Here is a 17,259-nt window from a genome sequence, read left to right as displayed (position 1 = left end):
GTTCCTCAGCACCTCAGATACCCTGTGGAAAAAGTGATCTGCCAGGCTCGCTCTCTGGATCCTTCCTCAAATGCTTCTGATGCAGAAGCTGGCTTCAGCTCCGGGCAGGCTGGGTTTCTCAGTCAACACTGTTTCTGTGGGTCCATGACACAACTGTCTTGCTTTAAGCAGGCACATAATGGGAAGGGCTGGATTTACCCAGAAATAACGAGATGGTTTTTTCTCTCGCCTTGCTCTGTAGCCAGCTTCTCTTCCACTCCTCCCCACTGCCTGCTCTGAGCTCCAGCCTTCCTGAGCTGCTCACGGTTCCCCTAATGGGTTCTATGCTTTTCCTCCCCTTTGGGCTTTTACAGCCATTCTCTGCTCAGAACCCAGCGCCATCCTCGTCCTGTAGCCTAACCGTAGCTCGCCAGGAAGCCCGCGCCGGAGCAGACCCTTCTCCAGCAGCAACAGCTTCTCTCTGGCCTAGCTCCTGCTCCCAGCTCTCCCCTGTAGGGCCGGCCTCTTGTTTTGACTCTCCCAGGAGAGGAGGAGGGTGGTGTGCCTGGGATGTTGCTTTTCTGCCTCACCACTTGTTTCCAGCATGGAGTGCAAGCCTGGGACGCTGCAGGACGTCCGCAAATGGCTGTTAAATCATTGGACGAATACAGAAAGCCTCATGGGGTCCCCCAAAGCCAACTTTCCAGAGTTGTGCATACACAGCTGGAACAAATCATGCAAAAGTCTCCAGGGGCCAGGGAAGTGACTCCGCTGAGGGACACTGGTCAGGGGACTTGGGGACACATTCCTCTTCCAGAGGGGCAGATCTTCTGGTGTTTCACGAGAAGCCAGAAATCTGGATTTTTGTGGGCTACATTTTACTGTTTAAAGTTGGGTGACTGTGGTAGAGACAATTACTGCCCCTGGAATGACCACGTGATAGCTCCCGTTCCCCAGCCCCCTGCAGCTATGGGGCCACGTGACTAGCTCTGCAAACAGAAGTGTTGTTGTCACTCCCAGGCCAGTGCATCTGAGCCAGTGCATGACCCTGCGGCTCTCCTGTTCCCTGTCATGGTGACCCAGAAAGCCACATGTCCCAGTAAGTACAGCTTCCTGATGGTCAGCCTGGGACCCAAAGTGCTTCTGCGGACCGGACGCCTCTGCCAATCCACAACGAATATGGACTGGGAAAGAGAAATAAACCTCTGCTGTGTTTCAGGGATTTGTTACTGCAGCATAACCTAGGCTATCCTGACTAATTCAGTAAATAATAAAGTTAAAATGAATATATATATGTATGTATATGTGTGTGTGTGTGTGTGTGTGTGTATAACTGCTGGCGCATGACATGACTCCATTTATAACACTGTCTTTCTCCCAAAGCATGTGGGGAATATGCCCATTTTGCTCTATTTAGTAGGGACACTTACAAGTGGAATTCTCTATATCAAGCAGTGATTAGTTATTAATAGAAGATGTTTCTTAAAGTGCTTTGGGCTGGGAGCTGCTAAAGACCCGTGTAGCTTCAGTTGCATGCTTTTTCCTCTCTGGGCCTTGATTTTCCCATCTGTACAATGAGAATATTGATCTCCAATGAGTTAGAAATTTTCTCAACTGTAGAACTCTTTGTTCAAATGCAACAGTTATGCAAATCAGATTAAAGGGGCTGCTCTGGTTGAAGGTGAGGTGCGTGGCGGGGCGCCCCATCCGCGGCTTTGCCTAGGGCTCTGGATAATACTGTGCTGAGTAACACAGGAGATGCTCCCCACAATGGCCTTCTGGAATGCTTTACCCTCAAGAGCCTGCTTATTTAAAGGACACGACCAACGAGCCGAGTGTCTCCAGCTGGAGTTGGGTGACATCAGCTGGGGGAGACAGCTCAGAGGGAATCAGAAGGAAAGTGCAGAAGGGTCCTGAATTGCAGAGAGCAAAGTGAAAGGAGAAGGTGGCTCGTAGGGTAAACAGCTTATGTGGCAGGGACAGAGAATGGGGTACACCATCCCAGGTGAGGGAAGGAGATAAGTGAGCAAGGCTGGGGGGAGGCAACGAACAAGGGCTCTTTCAAATTGCCGGGCGGGGTCTGAGCCTTACAGGGGGGGAAACTGCTCTATAGAAAAACAATCTCTTCTTTGAGAGAACCACATACTGCTGTGTCCTCTGACATCCATCATGTGTGTGGCCCGAAGCCAGTCTCGTGGTCTCTGGTTCTCACGTGTCCCATCCCCCCACCCCAACTCGGCAACACCTCCATCTCCTTGTGTTCCAGACCTGAGCTCTGGGGTCACTCTCAGAATTCCTCTCCAAATGCCATCACTGCATTTGTGCCTCCTTTACCCAACTGGTTGAGGCGGTTTTCATTGATTTTGATACTCCCAGTGTCTTGTCCGGTTCTCAAGTGAGCTGCATGTGTACCTAAGAGGCATCCTAGGGATAACCTGAATGAGAGAGCTTTGAGGGACAGCGGGCACACACACCCCAGGAAGAAAGCCAACTGAGATTTCTCTCCATTTGGAGCGTGTTCCTAAAACTGCCCCTTAAACACTCACTGTCCTCACACATTGGGCAGGACTTAATGATCTTCAGTGGAGTGTTTTTCTACCTTTTAAAAAAGGACAATCTTATCTTTAAATAAAGCCCTAGGAGAAGCTTAACACACAAACGGATTAAAGTGGGGCTGCTTTGGTTGAAGCAGGAGTCGGGGAGAGGATGGGCTGACCCACCACCCAGGCGCAGGCTGCAAAGCACAAAGTGACAGGTGCAGCTGGGCAGGCCAAGCCCTGTGGCTCTGGAGAGTCCGGCCTTCCTTGTCCCAGCCTGCTCCCCTCCCCCAGGCCCCAGGGCACAGAGCTCAGGCCTCCACACTTGCTCCCCTGGCTGGAGGAGGCTCTGTCCCCAACCCGAGGACTCAGGCTGCGCCAGGGCTCCCTGTCCCCCGGAGGAGGGGCCCCAGGGCAGCAAGCCAGCCATGGTTACCTGTCCCAGCGAACAGGCAGTGGATTGTTTTCGCTTTCCACTTCAGCAGCTGCTCTGCCAGCCGTGAGGAGGGGCTGCTGAGGACAGTGGGCCCGCTGCCTGCCCTCACTATTGTCCCTGGCCTTTGGTTTGGGACAAAGGACAATGAAGCCTTTAAAGCTGCGGCCCATCTTGCCTCTTTTGGGGTCATGGAGCTGGTTATTATGGGAGAAGGCAGCTCTGCGGCTCCTCAGGCCATCACTACAGCCCACTTCCTACTGGCTAACGGCAGAAGCAGAAAAAGAAAGCTAACGCAGTGGCCTTTTCATGAAGCTAAATCCACTGCATTCGAAAGCCTTTTATTTCAAGACGATGTGCTGCCTACTTTTTAGTCCTACGATGCCCTCTCTTTCATAAAATAGTGGCAGTGATAGATGGTCGTTGTTGTTCTAACTTGGCAAAATGGAAAATGTATCGGCATCCAAATTAAAATGTTCTAAGGATGTCTGTGAAATCTGAGTGCTTGGTAACCTCTGTTCTAACATCTTATAAAATTATGACTCTGAAGTTCTTCTTTAGGCAGGATTAAAATCAAATATGTAAAGATCGTGACATGGCGAGTCAAAGAAAGAGGACGGAGCATGTGGGGCACAGCTGGGAGCCTCTCAGCCCAGGCTGCTCAGACCAGAAGGAGGTAGGAGGTTCCTAGGGAAAGGGCAGGTGCCGGTGACACTGCCATGCATTCCTGTGAAGCCTGAGTCTCCTGCTCTGCAGCCCGTGGCTGCAACTTTCAAATGCCAGCCAGGGCCAGCAGGAAGGTGGCGCAGAAAACAATGAACCTTTAAATGGGCCCTCCCTAGCTAGCACCTGTTAACCGGCAAATGGCAGGAGGTTGGCCAGGGAAGAAGCTGTAGTGCCTGCTGGTACCAGCTGCCTCTGAGAGGGGGTCTGGCCAGACACAGGCCACCCCTTGGCAATGTATTTGTGCCGAGAAAGCCAGCTGTTGGGATGCGGATGGCGGGCAGGGACGCAGCAGCTGCAGCTTCCATCCCCTTCCACACTGCTGTCCTTGCCCTTCCTCTCTCCTCTGCCTTCACCCCCTGGGCGTGGCCACACCCTCCCTGCCCCAGCCCTGGTGGCTGGAAGCCCAGGGGGATGTTGTGCACAGTCCAGTTGGAGTCGAGGGAGAGCAGGAACGGCAGCTGCAGAGCCACCCAGCACCTCCACTCGCCGCCTTCCCCTCGGTCTACCCCCTGACCCCAGCTCACCTTGACTGTATCCTCCCCACCCCCGAGGTCCTGGGCTTCCACCAACACTCCCCCTGAGCCTATCCCAGCACCAGGCTCCCTGACACCATTGCTCTTCCTCTGAAGAGCCCGGCCCTCTGCATCCAGGCAGGTTGGCCCTCCTCACAGCTTTCTGACAGTCGCCACCTAGAGGCGGTGCTGCACCCAGACCCCTGCAGCCAGGTCTCTGGCTTCTGCCCTTGCTTTCGAGGCCTGGCACCCTGGGGCAAGAAAGCATTTCCAATCCTATGGCTCCCCCTTACATACATATTCCCCGGCCCCGCGGGATTCTCCCTCCCCAGACTGAGCTTAGCTCTTGCCTATGGAAGAAGAGATCTAGGAAAAAAGGAATCCTCTCAGCTATGCTTTTTGGGCCAAACAGGTACTCAGAATGACGACTGGTTAATATCCCAATGACCTGGAGCCAGAGGTGCAGGCCCTCCGAGTGCCAAGTGCCAGCTGCTGCAGGGCTGCACTGGGTGCTCAAAATGGCTGCCCCTCCTCGTCCCCCACGTCCTCCCATGCCCCCAGCCCGTGCTACCCACTGCACCAGACCTGTGTGCTGCATGCAGCTGCTGGAGATGGTTTCCTGTGAGACACGGTTCGGCTCAGAATATTCTGGGTCATGGAGTCCTCTGGAGTCTCTTGAAAGCTTAACACACTGTCTCCAGAAAAATGCCCATGTGTGCATGAGTGTGCACACATACACACACTGAATTTGCACACCATTGCAGGAGGATCAGTAAGCCCCTGCTCATGTGCTCCTGGATCTGCAGGTCCCAGGTTAAGAACTTCTGCTGAAATGTGTCACATCAAGGGAGAGGAGGCAAAGGGGCATACTAGAGAGAAGTCTGGGTATGAGCTTCGCTGGGGTATCAGCTTGGCACGTGACTTCAACATGTTGTGACATCTCTCGGGCTTCAGTTTAGCCAGGATTGTCCTGGCAGCTGGACCAGAGTGTCTTTAGGTCTATTCCTAGCTCTTTGGCTATGGGGCTGTATGACACACTCAACTCCACCCCCCCAAGGTCAGGCAAGGCAAAGGAAGGCGGTTCCAAATCTCTCTAAGCAGTGCATCCTGGGGAAGGAGGTCAGACAGCCAGAAAAGGAGACTGAGCAAACTGCAAGTTCCCCTTTAACAAGAGTGACAAAACTGCAGAAGCTTCGGGAAGTGCAGCCACTTCCTATTTGATTTTGATTTACTTTAAAACAATTTGAAAATATTTTCTTCAGTGCACTCTGTGAGAGAATAACCACCAGCCTTTGCAAGGATCTGGGTTTAAAGCTCTGCTCTGAGATTCTTTAGCTGTGTGACCTTAGGCAAGTCCCTTTCCCTCTCTGAACCTCAGGTTCCTCATTAGCTGAATCACTAACTGCTGTGAAGGTGAATGAGGAAACAGGTAAGATGGGCCTGTATGGGGTTCACCCATGATAAACAGAAGTTCCCAGTAGAGGTCACAGTGGGAGTCAGGGTCTCCAGAGAGACAGTGAGGCTCTGGAGATGGGAACCTGGGACTCAGAGAGGATGACAGTCCTCAGCAGGAGCGTCTGTGAGCCACAACATCTGGCTGAGTTCACTCTCAAAACCAGGGTCAAGTCCAGAGTGCTTTCTGGTAATCAGAGTCTCCCCTTTGAGCCTTTGCATTTACAGGACCTGAGCTATAACACACGCCTGAGTTCTGTTCACGTTCTGTTGTTATGGGTCATTGTCCAGCTGACCCTCACCCGGGGGGACCCTGGACTTCACTCTGTTCTCGACCTCCAGGCCACTTGCTGGAGTCTCATGGTGGAAATATGGTCCCACCTCCCGGCTTTCACACTGACACTTTAATCTGTGGCCTCAATCTCACTTTCCCTGTAAAGTCTCGAACCACAGGCACTACACACAGAGGGAATAATGACAAAAACTAATGAAAACGTACCGACAGTGTTGAAACACACCCCATTACAACTTCTTAGCCAGCAATTTTTTGACCTAGGTTTAAGGCATTCATCTTCTCTTCTCTCCCTTCCCCTTCCTCTCCTCTCCCTCCCCAGTACCCCCCCTGGCTGCCCCCCCAGCACCTCCCACCCTGCTGGCAGAAACTCAGGAATTACTCAGGGGAGCGGGGCGGGGGGGGGGCAGGCAGATCGGCATTTTAGTTGTAGTTAATATTTACTCATGGCTTCTGGCAACAAATCTTGATTGTGCCGTGAGCAGTTAAACTAGAGAGAAGCCAGTGAGGATCCTTCCTGCAAGTGCAAGTACATGGCTTTAGAGTCCAACCTGCTTGGGCTAAAATTCCAGAATCCCAGCCCTCACCTGTTGTGACCCTATTTAATTCCTCTGTGAAGTGGGATTACTCACAGCTCTCTTTTCAGTATTTCAAGAAAACACTGGCACTGGCCTGGCACTGATCCTGGTGTGAGAGAAGGCCCTCACTCCCCCAGGCCTGTGCCAGATGAATTAAAAAAAAGGCATCTGTCTGGAGTGGGAAGTGCAGGACACAGTCAGGAGCACGGGGGCAAGCAGAGTGGCTGGCAGGGTGAGCTCTGAAGTAAGTGGGTGAAATGAATGAGCCCTGGCACAACAAGCCCTGGGTTAAAATCCTGACTCCACCACTGACTCATCTGGGTAAAACTGGACAATTCCATAACACTTAAAGCCTCAGTTTTCTCATCTGAAATATTGTGCTAAAGCTCTTAGCACAGGTCTGGGAACAAGGCAAATCCTCTATAAATAGCAATTGTGAGGCCCTGCTTCTGCTATTATCTTGGTGTTCATGGTCTTCCATCCATGAAATCTGAGAATTGTGCCAGAGGCACTTCGAGCCTCTCCCCCCAATTCTAAGATCAATGCTTCTAGGATATTGGCCAAGATGAGAGACAAGGTGGGCAAAGATGTAGCCTGCTGCCGCGCACACACCTGCTGGGCTCAGGTTTTAGCTTCTAAAGTGCCTTCTCCTTGGAGGAGGTGCCTGGCGCAGTGCTCACTCTCAGCCGTGGGCCCGAGGCCCGCAATACGCCAGGCTGGCAGAGGGAGGGGACTTTGCACGCGGCAGCCAAGGGCACCAGTGTCCAGACTCCGGAGCCCCTGGCTGGGGAAGGTCTTGGACTCGGGCGGTGGGCGGAGGTCGGCGCTCCGTGGACGCCCCGAACTCTCTCGCCCGTGCATCACTCACCGTCCACTCATCGCGCTGTCCAGAAGCCGCTGCTCGTGCCTTGCCCTCGCAGTCACCGGAGACGCATCCGCAGCGCCTACTGCTCCGGGGCTTGGAGCGTCAGGCCCGCCCCTCCCCGCCCCTCGCCCCGCGCCGGCCAATGGCATCACGTCACCTTGTGCGGCCCGCCCAGCCCCGGGCACCGCGGGGAGGGTCCGCTCCAGGCGGTGTCTGAGGGGCCTCGGGGAAGGGTTGGGGCGTCTGCTTTGCGGGGTGTCCCCGGACTACACAGAGGGCGCCTGGAGACTCGCGGAGGAAGCAGCCCCGACTCGGTCGGGAGGGTCCGGTATGCAGACCAAGGCCAGGGACCTTGGGGGAAAGGACACCCTTGGGTTTCCAACAAAGGTCGCTGTGCGGGCCCCGCAATTACTAGTGTGCCTGTCACGAAAGAGGAGGTTATCAGTAGAACCTGAGCGATGTTAGTTTTTGCTCAAGGGCCATCTGTGTGCAGTCCGGCTGTTTGCTTGCTGTGGCCTCTCAGAGCTCCACTGTATTTAAGAAGCCAGACCCTGGACTTCCCTGGTGGCGCAGTGGTTAAGAATCTGCCTGCCAATGCAGGGGACACGGGTTCGATCCCTGGTCGGGGAAGATCCCACATGCGGCGGAGCAACTGAGCCCGTGCGCCACAACTACTGAGCCCGCGTGCTACAGCTATGAAGCCCACACACCCTAGAACCCGTGCGCGGCAACAAGAGAAGCCACTGCAATGAGAAGCCCGCACACCACAACGAGGAGTAGCCCCCGCTCGCCGCAACTAGAGAAAGGCCACGCACAGCAACAAAGACCCAATGCAGCCAAAAATAAATAAATAAATAGGAAATAAATAAATAATAAAATAAAATCTCATTTGTAAAAAAAAACAAAGAAATCAGATCCTCTGATGATTAAGAGGAGATAAACTCCTCTGCCGGTTACCTCCTGCTGGACGAGGATTTGCCTGTGCAGAGGCAGAGGGGACAGAAGAGCACAGGCCTTTTGGGGAACCCAGAACAGTTCAGTGATTCTGGGGTGTGGGGTGGCAGGGAAGGGGAAGGGGTTGATGGAAACAATTGCAATTTGTTTTATGTCACTATCCCAGTACTGACCTCGGGACTTCCCCTTCCCTCCCCCAACATGAATCATTTTACTTTCGTTCAATCTGTGGTTCCTAATCTTTTTAGAGTCACATGGTCATTTTAGAATCAGATATGGACCTTTTAGAAAAATGCAGGTGCCCACATAGGCAAAAATTAGCCTGGGATTTGAGTCTTTGAGCCCCTGGACCCCACTTGAGAGAGGCTGTGCTAATCGTTGTTGTTAGGGCTGCTGGATTTGGGGTAAAGAGATTGGTCTCTACCATCTACTTCCTGCATGACCTTGCCATGTTGCAATCGCTCTGGCCTCAGTTTCCCTACCTGTAAAAATGAGGGAGCTAAAGAGGACCAGGCCAGGTAGGGATCTTTCAGCTCTGCCTTTACATGAATTCGTGAAGAGTGGCCCATCCTCTGCCAGCTCAGGGCATCCCAGTGGTTGGGGACCTCCACTCCTGCATAGCCCAAAGGTCTGATCCTCAAAGCTGAGGACAAAAATTGGGTGCTTCAAAAAGTTTTTTGTTTGTTTTTTTTAACAGTAAGTAAAATTCAACATAGCCCTCAACCTCTGAGCATTCATTCATGCCCAATAGGATAAGTAAACATAGCACCCATAGGTAAGATACAATTTCCCTGGTGCCCTCCAGCACTTGAGCGTGTGGGTCAAGCTGATGTTATCATCAGGGCCAGGACTAGCCTGGAGTGATGATTGGCTTTGAGGGAGCAACCTGATGTGTCCTGCACTCCCACTGTGTGTCAGGCACTCCGCTAGGTGCTTTGCAGCAGGGATCCCACACAATTCCCTCAACATTCCTGGGGAGTTGGGTGTTACTACCCGCATTTCACATGGACCACGAGTGTCCATCGTCAAGTACCTTCAGAAGGAGAATCACCTTTTCCTTCAGTATTCAATGGAACTGTATTTGACCCGCAGCTCACTTATGGTGGGTGTTGTGTATACGGTTAGTTGCCAACCCAGTACCCATTCCCTTCTTTGGCAAAAAGAAAGAGAGAAAGGAAGGAAAGGAAAGGAAAAGAAAGGAAAGTTGCTGCAGCCACTATGGAGAACAGTATGGAGGTTCCTCAAAAAACTAAAAATAGTTGCCTTGTTATCCAGTAATTTGGAGAAAACTTGAATTCGAAAAGATACATGAACCCAATGTTCATAGCAGCACTATTTACAATAGCCAAGACATGGAAACAACCTAAATGTCCATCAGCAGATGAATGGATAAAGAAGATGTGGTAAATATATACAATGGAATATTACTCAGCCATTAAAGAAGAATGAAATAATACCATTTGTAGCTACATGGATGGACCTAGAGATTATCATACTAAGTGATGTAAGTCAGAAAGAGAAAGACAAATACCATATGATATCACTGACATGTGGAATCTAAAATATGACACAAATGAACTTATCTACGAAACAGAAACAGACTCACAGACATAGAGAACAGACTTGTGGCTGCCAAGGGGGAGGGAGGGGGCATAGGGGAGGGATGGACTAGGAGTTTGGGATTAGCAGATGTAAACTATTATATATAGAATGGATAAACAACAAGGTCCTATTGTATAGCACAGGGAACTATATTCAATATCCTGTGATAAACCATAATGGAAAAGAATATGAGAAAGAATATATATATTTATATATAACTGAATCACTTTGCTGTACACCAGAAACTAACACAACATTGTGAATCAACAATACTTAAAAAAAAAAAAGTTGAGAGAGAGACAGAGAGACAGAGAGGGAGAGAGCAAGAGTGAGCAACTTGTTTGGAGCAGCAATGTGCCACTCCCTGGTGAAGGATCATGACAACTTGTATTTTTCATACTGTACTTACAACCCAACAGTGTATCATGAAATTAAGTTAGTAGGTGATTTGACTAGTATTTTAAAAAAATAGAAAATATCAGTGTATAGCACACATAGTAAACGTAAGTTGTGTCTTATGAAACTTTTGTTTGCACTATGTTTCATTTATGTGTATTAGGCTGTGATATGAAATGTGTTTCTCACTGTGGGCCACAGTCAAAAAAGGTTGAAAGCTAGTGTCTAAGTCAGTCTTGACAATCTTTTTCATGGCTTTCTCAGCTTCCTTTGAAGCTATAAGTGGTCACATGACCCAATTCTGGGCCAAGAGATAGGGAAAAGTGTGCTGGGGGGAGAGTGAAGACAACTTTTGCTTTCCTTATAGAAGGATCAGATAGATACCCCCTTTCCCTGCCTTTCTGTCTCAAATGTGGATAATGCGTAATGTCTGGAGCATTGGCAGCCATTTTGAGGTTATGATACAACATGTCCACATACTAAAGCTAGGGGAGCACAAAGATAAAAGAAGTCTGAGTCTTTATTAACATCATGGAGTTGCTGCATAATGCCTTCACTGCCTACTCTAGATTTCCTGCCATGGAGAAAAATAAACCACTATTGGTTTAAGCCAGAGGTTGGTTAAGTCTTTTCTGTAAAGGGCCAGATAGTAAATATTTTAGGCTTTGTGGGTTAAGTGCTCTGTGCTGCACCTACTTAGCTCTGCTGTTGTGGTTCGAAAGCGTCCACAGATAACAAGCAAATCAAAAGGCATGGCTGAGGTTGCAATAAAACTATTAACAAAACAGGATAGGCCACATGTGTCCCATGGGCTATGGTTTGCTAACTTTCACTTTCCCTAGATGATCTTGCTCCTAGATGATCTTGCCCCTTTTATTGCCTCTCTGACCTCATCTTCTCCCACTTCCCCTCCCTCTCTTTGTTCTGACCACACTCTTCTTCCCACATACCAGGCCCACTCCCACCTCACGACCTTTGCACATGCTATTGCCCCAGCCTGGAAAGCTTTCCCCTCAAACATCTGCATGGACTCACTCCTTCATCTCCTTCAGGTTTTACACACAAATTGCTTTTCTTTGAGGTCTTCCCTGGCCCACTATCTAAAATGCCCATCCCTGGCCCATGCATACTATTTTCTGGCACACTGTATTTCATTTCTTTTATCATGAGCTCCTTGACGGAAGGAGATTATATCTATTTCCTTAGATATTGACTCTGCCTGGAATGTCAAGGTGTTTAATCAACATTTGGCGTAGGACTGATTTTTTTTTTTCTTTCTGCAAGATTCAGGTAAGAAAACAGACTTAGGGAGGCTCATTACCCCATCCAAGGGGACATAGAATCTGGGTTTGCCCCCTGGTGGCCCTGGTGGTCATGTTTGTACCACCAGAGAATGAGAGTAGAACAATATCTACCTCTATGGGAAGATCGGGCCTCAGGGAAGCTGGGGCCACAGAATTTTCTGCAAGACTACTTCCCCCAGGGCATCGCCCCAATAAAGGGAGCCTTTGGGAGTCCATTAAGGGAATAGAGCATTATCCTGTTATCTTGGGCAGTCTCATTTTTTATAGCATTCCTGCATCAGAAAGTCTTTAGAAAAGTTATTATTTTGTGAACAGTCCAGACTGACTTGTAAGATCCATAAAAAGCCAAATGGGAGCACTCATGATCCAACATTTTTAGCTAAGAAAGAGCCACAGAGAATAAACTTATATTTGATTTGTAAGTGTGGAAGCGGAAAGGAGCCTGCGTCTGATCAAACACATGTGACTTCTTACATCAGGTAAGGCTGCCCCTGGGGCAGGGTGCTCTGCTCAGCTTTTGCTTGAAGCTTCTTGGCACTAGGGCACCGTTCCAAGAAGACTGAGAAATTGCCTTCTTCCCTCTGGTGCTTTGAGAGGCAAGTCGTGAAAATGACTCAGTATAATCACATGTTGTTGAGATGCAATTTAGATTTCTCTGTGTCTTGAAGGAAAAATAGGCTTATGTATTTTAACATAAATAATATTAATAATGAAGATTATTTTCAAGGCCATTCCCTTAAAACAGTAAAGGGGAGTTTGAATTAAAATTACTGGTTAATTGCTTAAGGTCTTTTATGGATGACTTTGTATGATTTTTCCCCTTTACTCTCTCCAACATAAGATTCTGAACAAGTGAGTTTTTAAAGCAATTTTTCAAAAAGTCTGCAGATTCTGAATGTATATTCTTTAGAAAACAATTGGATGATTGTATTTGATTGAGATCTGTAAGATCCAATTTAAACCAAGCAGCTTTTCTTTATCTTTAATGGGCTCTGTTTTATTAAACCCATCAGGAGGAAGAGGCCACTTACAGAATGCTTCTTGCACCATTTGTTTTGGTGGAATCCTTGAGTAGTGAGGTCATCCCATTGCATGATCTTAACATGCAGCAGGATTTGCCATCAGTTTTCAGATGATTTCTCAAATTATTTGCATACCATCTACCTTTCTTTCCTATGTGAAATGGTTTTCATTAACTCCATTTGTTAGCATAAATATAATAACTTCAGGTTAATATATGGAATTCTGCAACCCATTCCAGAGGTAGGCTGGGAATGAGAATTTATTCTCCAAATGGACATAAATTTCAATGATATATGCCATATAAGTGCCTTCTCCTTAAATGGGCATGCATATGCGCCTGTGTGCACGCGTGCACACACACACACACACACACACACACACACACACACACTTAACATATTGTTTGTCCTTTAAGTTATGCTTTGGAAAACCTTTTGTATCCCATTCTGCAGAACTAATAAGTGCTTAGGCACTGGCCTTCCTAGGAGGAAGAGAGTTTGCTTTAAAAGGTGATATAGCTAAAGACTGCTGTTGAAACTTCCTTCTGGGGAAAAATAACAGCTTATCTCAAGTCCCTTCTCCACTTGGTCCAGAGAAGAGGATGTAAATTGGCCCCAGATCTGCTCAAAAAAAATATGTGAGGGCAAGGATGGCATGAACATCTACAGACAGAGAACATAAACAGATCTGGTTTGTTGATAAGTCAAAGCTCTTTCTCTACACACCCCCCCTCCCTATCTTCCTGACACTGGACATACATACTTTTTTTTTGGTTCATCCAACAGTACAAATCAGAAGGCTAGGGAAAGGACATCTCTCCACTTCCTTGGATTTTCCCTGCCTTCATGCGCCTCCCCCAGACCTGTGTCACCTCCCCACTCACCTGCATTTCATATGTTCTTCCACCTTCTATGTGGCTATGCCCCTGGAGGATGCTGACAACGTGGGGTTGCTAGAAAGTCGATTATTATGAATGGATATTGTAATGGCCATGAGTTAATAACGTCTTAAAAATAAGATGAAAATAACTGGCAATGCAAAATTTCCTGAGCAAACTGCATTTTCATTGTAACTATGATTTTAATAGTAGAAAACGACTTTATGTTTTTTTAATATTTTGATTCATTTAGCAAAGAGCAAGACTATTTACTGGACACAGCGGCTGGTCATGAAACAGTACAAGGGCAGGAGGATTTACAGGACAAGGCTTCTCAAAGGAGAATGTCTTCAGTAAGGCTTTCCCTCCACACAGAGTCTGGTGTTGCTTAGGAGCCAGAATTTCTATGAATAGCAAGATACTGACTGATACTCAAGGCTGAGAACTAAGAAGTGTTAAGACCTTCCCTCAAGCCAGGATATTAAGCAGCCAAAGGAAGTGGAGACCTTCTAGATGGAAAAGAAAGGAATCTTGAGAGAGCACAGAGCATCTGACAAACAAGGGCCGTTTGTGCAGCTCCTGGGCTGTGAATTTCAAAATGATCTTCCTCAGGCACTTTGGGGAGACTCACCAGCTAGAGAATGTGGCTGCTACTGTGTCCTGGAGGGAAGAGCGGCCTCCTCTACCTCTTCTTCTAAGCATGCAGCTTCCTGAGGAATGTAAAACATCCCCAGTGGGGAAGGGGCAAGCTGGCCAGACTTGACCTGTAAACCCTGGGTTTAAAAAGATGTTTCAGCTGAGTTGACCTTACCTCTGAACCTGCCATCAAAGCCACCTCTGTTTAGCCCCTGGTGTGACAGAGGCTGTCCATTCCCAAGTTTCCTTCCCCAAATGTGTAACTATAAACTAAGGTCCTGGGTGTTTAAGAAAGGATGGCGCCATATAATTACTAAAATTCTTAAATTTTGTGTCCATTGGGAATCATTTCTGGATCTTCACTTTGAAAACTCTCTCTCATTGTAATAATTAAGATGTCAGCCTTACAGCTGGGACAGAATTAGAATGACCAGTGTAATAGGGTTCTTAAGAGAAACAGACCAATAGGAAATATATATTATGTTATATTATTATATTATATTATATTACATTATATTATATTTATTATATACCTTATCACGATAGGTAGAGATGAGAGATTTATTGATTGATTGATTGATCGATGACTGATTGATTGATTGATTTAAAGGAATTGGCTCATGTAAACGTGGGGCCTGACAGGTCCAAAATCTTTTGGAAAGGCCAGCTGGCTGGAGATTCAGGTGAGAGTTGATGTAGCAGGCTTGAGTCTGAAAGCTGCAGACCAGCAGGCTGGAAACTCCGTCAGGGTTTCTATGTTGCAGTCTTGAAGCAGAATTGTTTCTTCCTCAGGAAACCTCAGTCTTTGCTCTTAAGGCTCCCGTAAGGCCTTAAGATTGGATGAGACCCACTCACATTATGGAGGGAAATCTGCTTAACTCAAAGTCTCCTGATTTAAATGTTAATCCCATGTAAAAAAAAATACCTTCACAGCAACATCTAGGCTTGAGTTTGACCAGACAGTTGGGCACCATGGCTTAGCCAAGCGGATGCAGAAAATTAACCATCACAACCCGTGAGTTTGACCAACAGCTTGTATCCCCTCATGTCCTTCTCGGGACAGACTCTGTGGCAGGTTGTGGCCTGATGTTTGGCATTTGAGACACTTTAGGATGTGACAGTGCCTCCTTTCCTAGGGATTTCATGTTTTCATGTACCTATATATAATCTGTGACCATTTTTGAGGAACTTTGGCTTCTCTGTTGGCCTACTGAGTGTAAATTAGGACTTGGCCAGATAGTAAATATTTTCTTATTTGTAGTCTATGCTGTCTCTCTTGGTACTACTCAAGCAGAAGCAGCCATAGACAAATCTGTAAATGAATGGCATGGCTGTGTTCCAGTAAAACTTTATTTACCAAAGCAGGCAGAGGGCCTGATTTGGTCCACGGGTAAAGAAAGAGTTGGAGTTGATATAGGACATTTTCTCTATGCAAAACCTGGCAAAGGGTGTGGGTAAGTTACACTCTAACATGGGATGCTTTCATCTGTGAGGAATAAAAAACTCAAACAAAGGGGATTTTATTATCTCACACAGTAAAAAGCCCCCAAAATGGGTAGTTCTGTGGTTGGTTAAGTCAGTGTCTCGAAGACATTTTCAAGGACCCAAGTTCTTTCCATCTCTGCACTCATCTTCAGCATATTGGTTAAGTTCCCCCTCATGTTTGCAAATGGTTCCTATATTTCTCAGCAGTCATGACCTTCAATTGAAGGAGAGGAAGGGTGTCATCCAGTCAGGGTCATTTTAATAGCAAGGAAACCTTTTCCAGAAGGTACTGGGCCATCCCCCTCTCACTTCTTGCTGTCCGGCAGTGGGGTAGGGGTACCCTGCAGAGGATGGACCCTTGTGGCTGGCAGGGTGAAGCTCTTGACTGGCCGAGGGGAGGAAGATAGATCAGCTGTGAAAATCCAGGCTCTACCAGCAAGCAAGGGATCAACAGTGCCCCTGGGAAGAAGTCCGGCAATGCCTGCCCTGACTGCAAAGCCCCAGCAGACAAGGCCAGCCCATTCCAGGAGGCAAAGTCACTGCCTTGTGATGAGTGAGCCAGGTCTGAAGGGGGAGGGGGAGGACAACAGACGGAGAGAAGTTCAGGAGAGCACTGGCCTCTGGTGAGCACCAAGTAGGTGGGGTGGGGGCTCTGAGTAACTGGGAGAGCACCCTGGCTCGAGAAAAGTGGCCTGGCTGTGAGCACAGGAGCTGCCCAAGCCAGAGAAATGGGAACTGAAAAGGTCCGTGGAGAAATGAAGAGCGGCCGTGGGGTCCTGAGGCCAGAAAGACCTCCCACCAGCTGGGGGGGGTGCCTTAGCCAGGGGGCTCTGGGCTCAGGGGAGCAAGAGGACTTTGGCGGATTGTGCTGGCTGGTCTCTCTCTGCTGCCCTTTTTTATAAGCCCCAGGGACTGGAGCACAGCACGCAGGAGCCGCAGGACCCCCGGGCCTCTGGAGGGAAACCAGAGGGTAGCCTGGTGTTGATGCTGTCTCCCGAGGTGTCAAAGAGATGTTTACTTTGCCACTTCTCACCTGCATGGCAGGGGAGACCCTGCTGCGGCCGGGGGTTTTGTCCTGGGCGTGGAGGCGGGCCGCGTGGCGGGGCTTGGCGCAGCTCCCAGGCTTGGCTCAGGCCCATCAGCCACCAGGGAAAACCCCAAAGGCGCCAGGCCTCTGGCAGGGTGAGCCGCACGGCACGGACGGAGCCGGGGGCAGGAGTCAGGCACTGCTCAGGCTCTCTCTGTGTTGGGGTGGGAGGGTTTAATGCTCAGAATAGAAACTGCTCCTGGGCATGCAAACACAGGGTGAAAAAGGGAATAAACACAGTCACAGCCTCAGTGCGGAGCTGGTTTTCTGCCTTGTCCCACCTAAGCTAGCTCCCTAAATTTTCTTTCTCCCTCCCTGTTCCTTTCCTCCTCTCCATCCACCCCTGAGAAAAATCAGTCTCAGATGATTTAGATGTCAAGCACCTTAGGGTCATTTGGTCAACACCCTTCTCTTTCAAAACACAAGGGAGAGAGGCCCAGGGGAAGGGACGTGGTCAAGGCTATGGGCTGATGAGGTCTGTGGCCAATCTAAGACTTTGTTCTCCTGATGGCATTAAGAAT

The 17,259-nt window shown here is 48.7% G+C and overlaps 1 protein-coding gene across 4 annotated transcripts in view; it reads right to left on the bottom strand.

Annotated features, from left to right (window-relative positions):
• RASSF4 (Ras association domain family member 4) overlaps positions 1 to 7,475 on the bottom strand; it is a 33,477-nt gene extending 26,002 nt beyond the window's left edge. For all 4 annotated transcript variants that reach the window (XM_061177856.1, XM_061177766.1, XM_061177935.1 and 1 more), the window contains exon 1: positions 7,378 to 7,475. Coding sequence is in view for 1 of the 4 variants with exons in the window: in XM_061178026.1 (XP_061034009.1) it covers positions 7,378 to 7,388 (11 nt within the window). In the remaining 3 variants the exon portion in view is untranslated. The remainder of the gene's footprint in view (positions 1 to 7,377) is intronic.
• Positions 7,476 to 17,259: the final 9,784 nt, after the last annotated feature.

Source organism: Eubalaena glacialis, chromosome 1 (assembly GCF_028564815.1).
Source record: "Eubalaena glacialis isolate mEubGla1 chromosome 1, mEubGla1.1.hap2.+ XY, whole genome shotgun sequence".
NCBI classification, from domain to species: domain Eukaryota; kingdom Metazoa; phylum Chordata; class Mammalia; order Artiodactyla; family Balaenidae; genus Eubalaena; species Eubalaena glacialis.
Note: the sequence above shows the minus strand (reverse complement) of the source record. Positions and strands in the feature narration are given on the sequence as shown.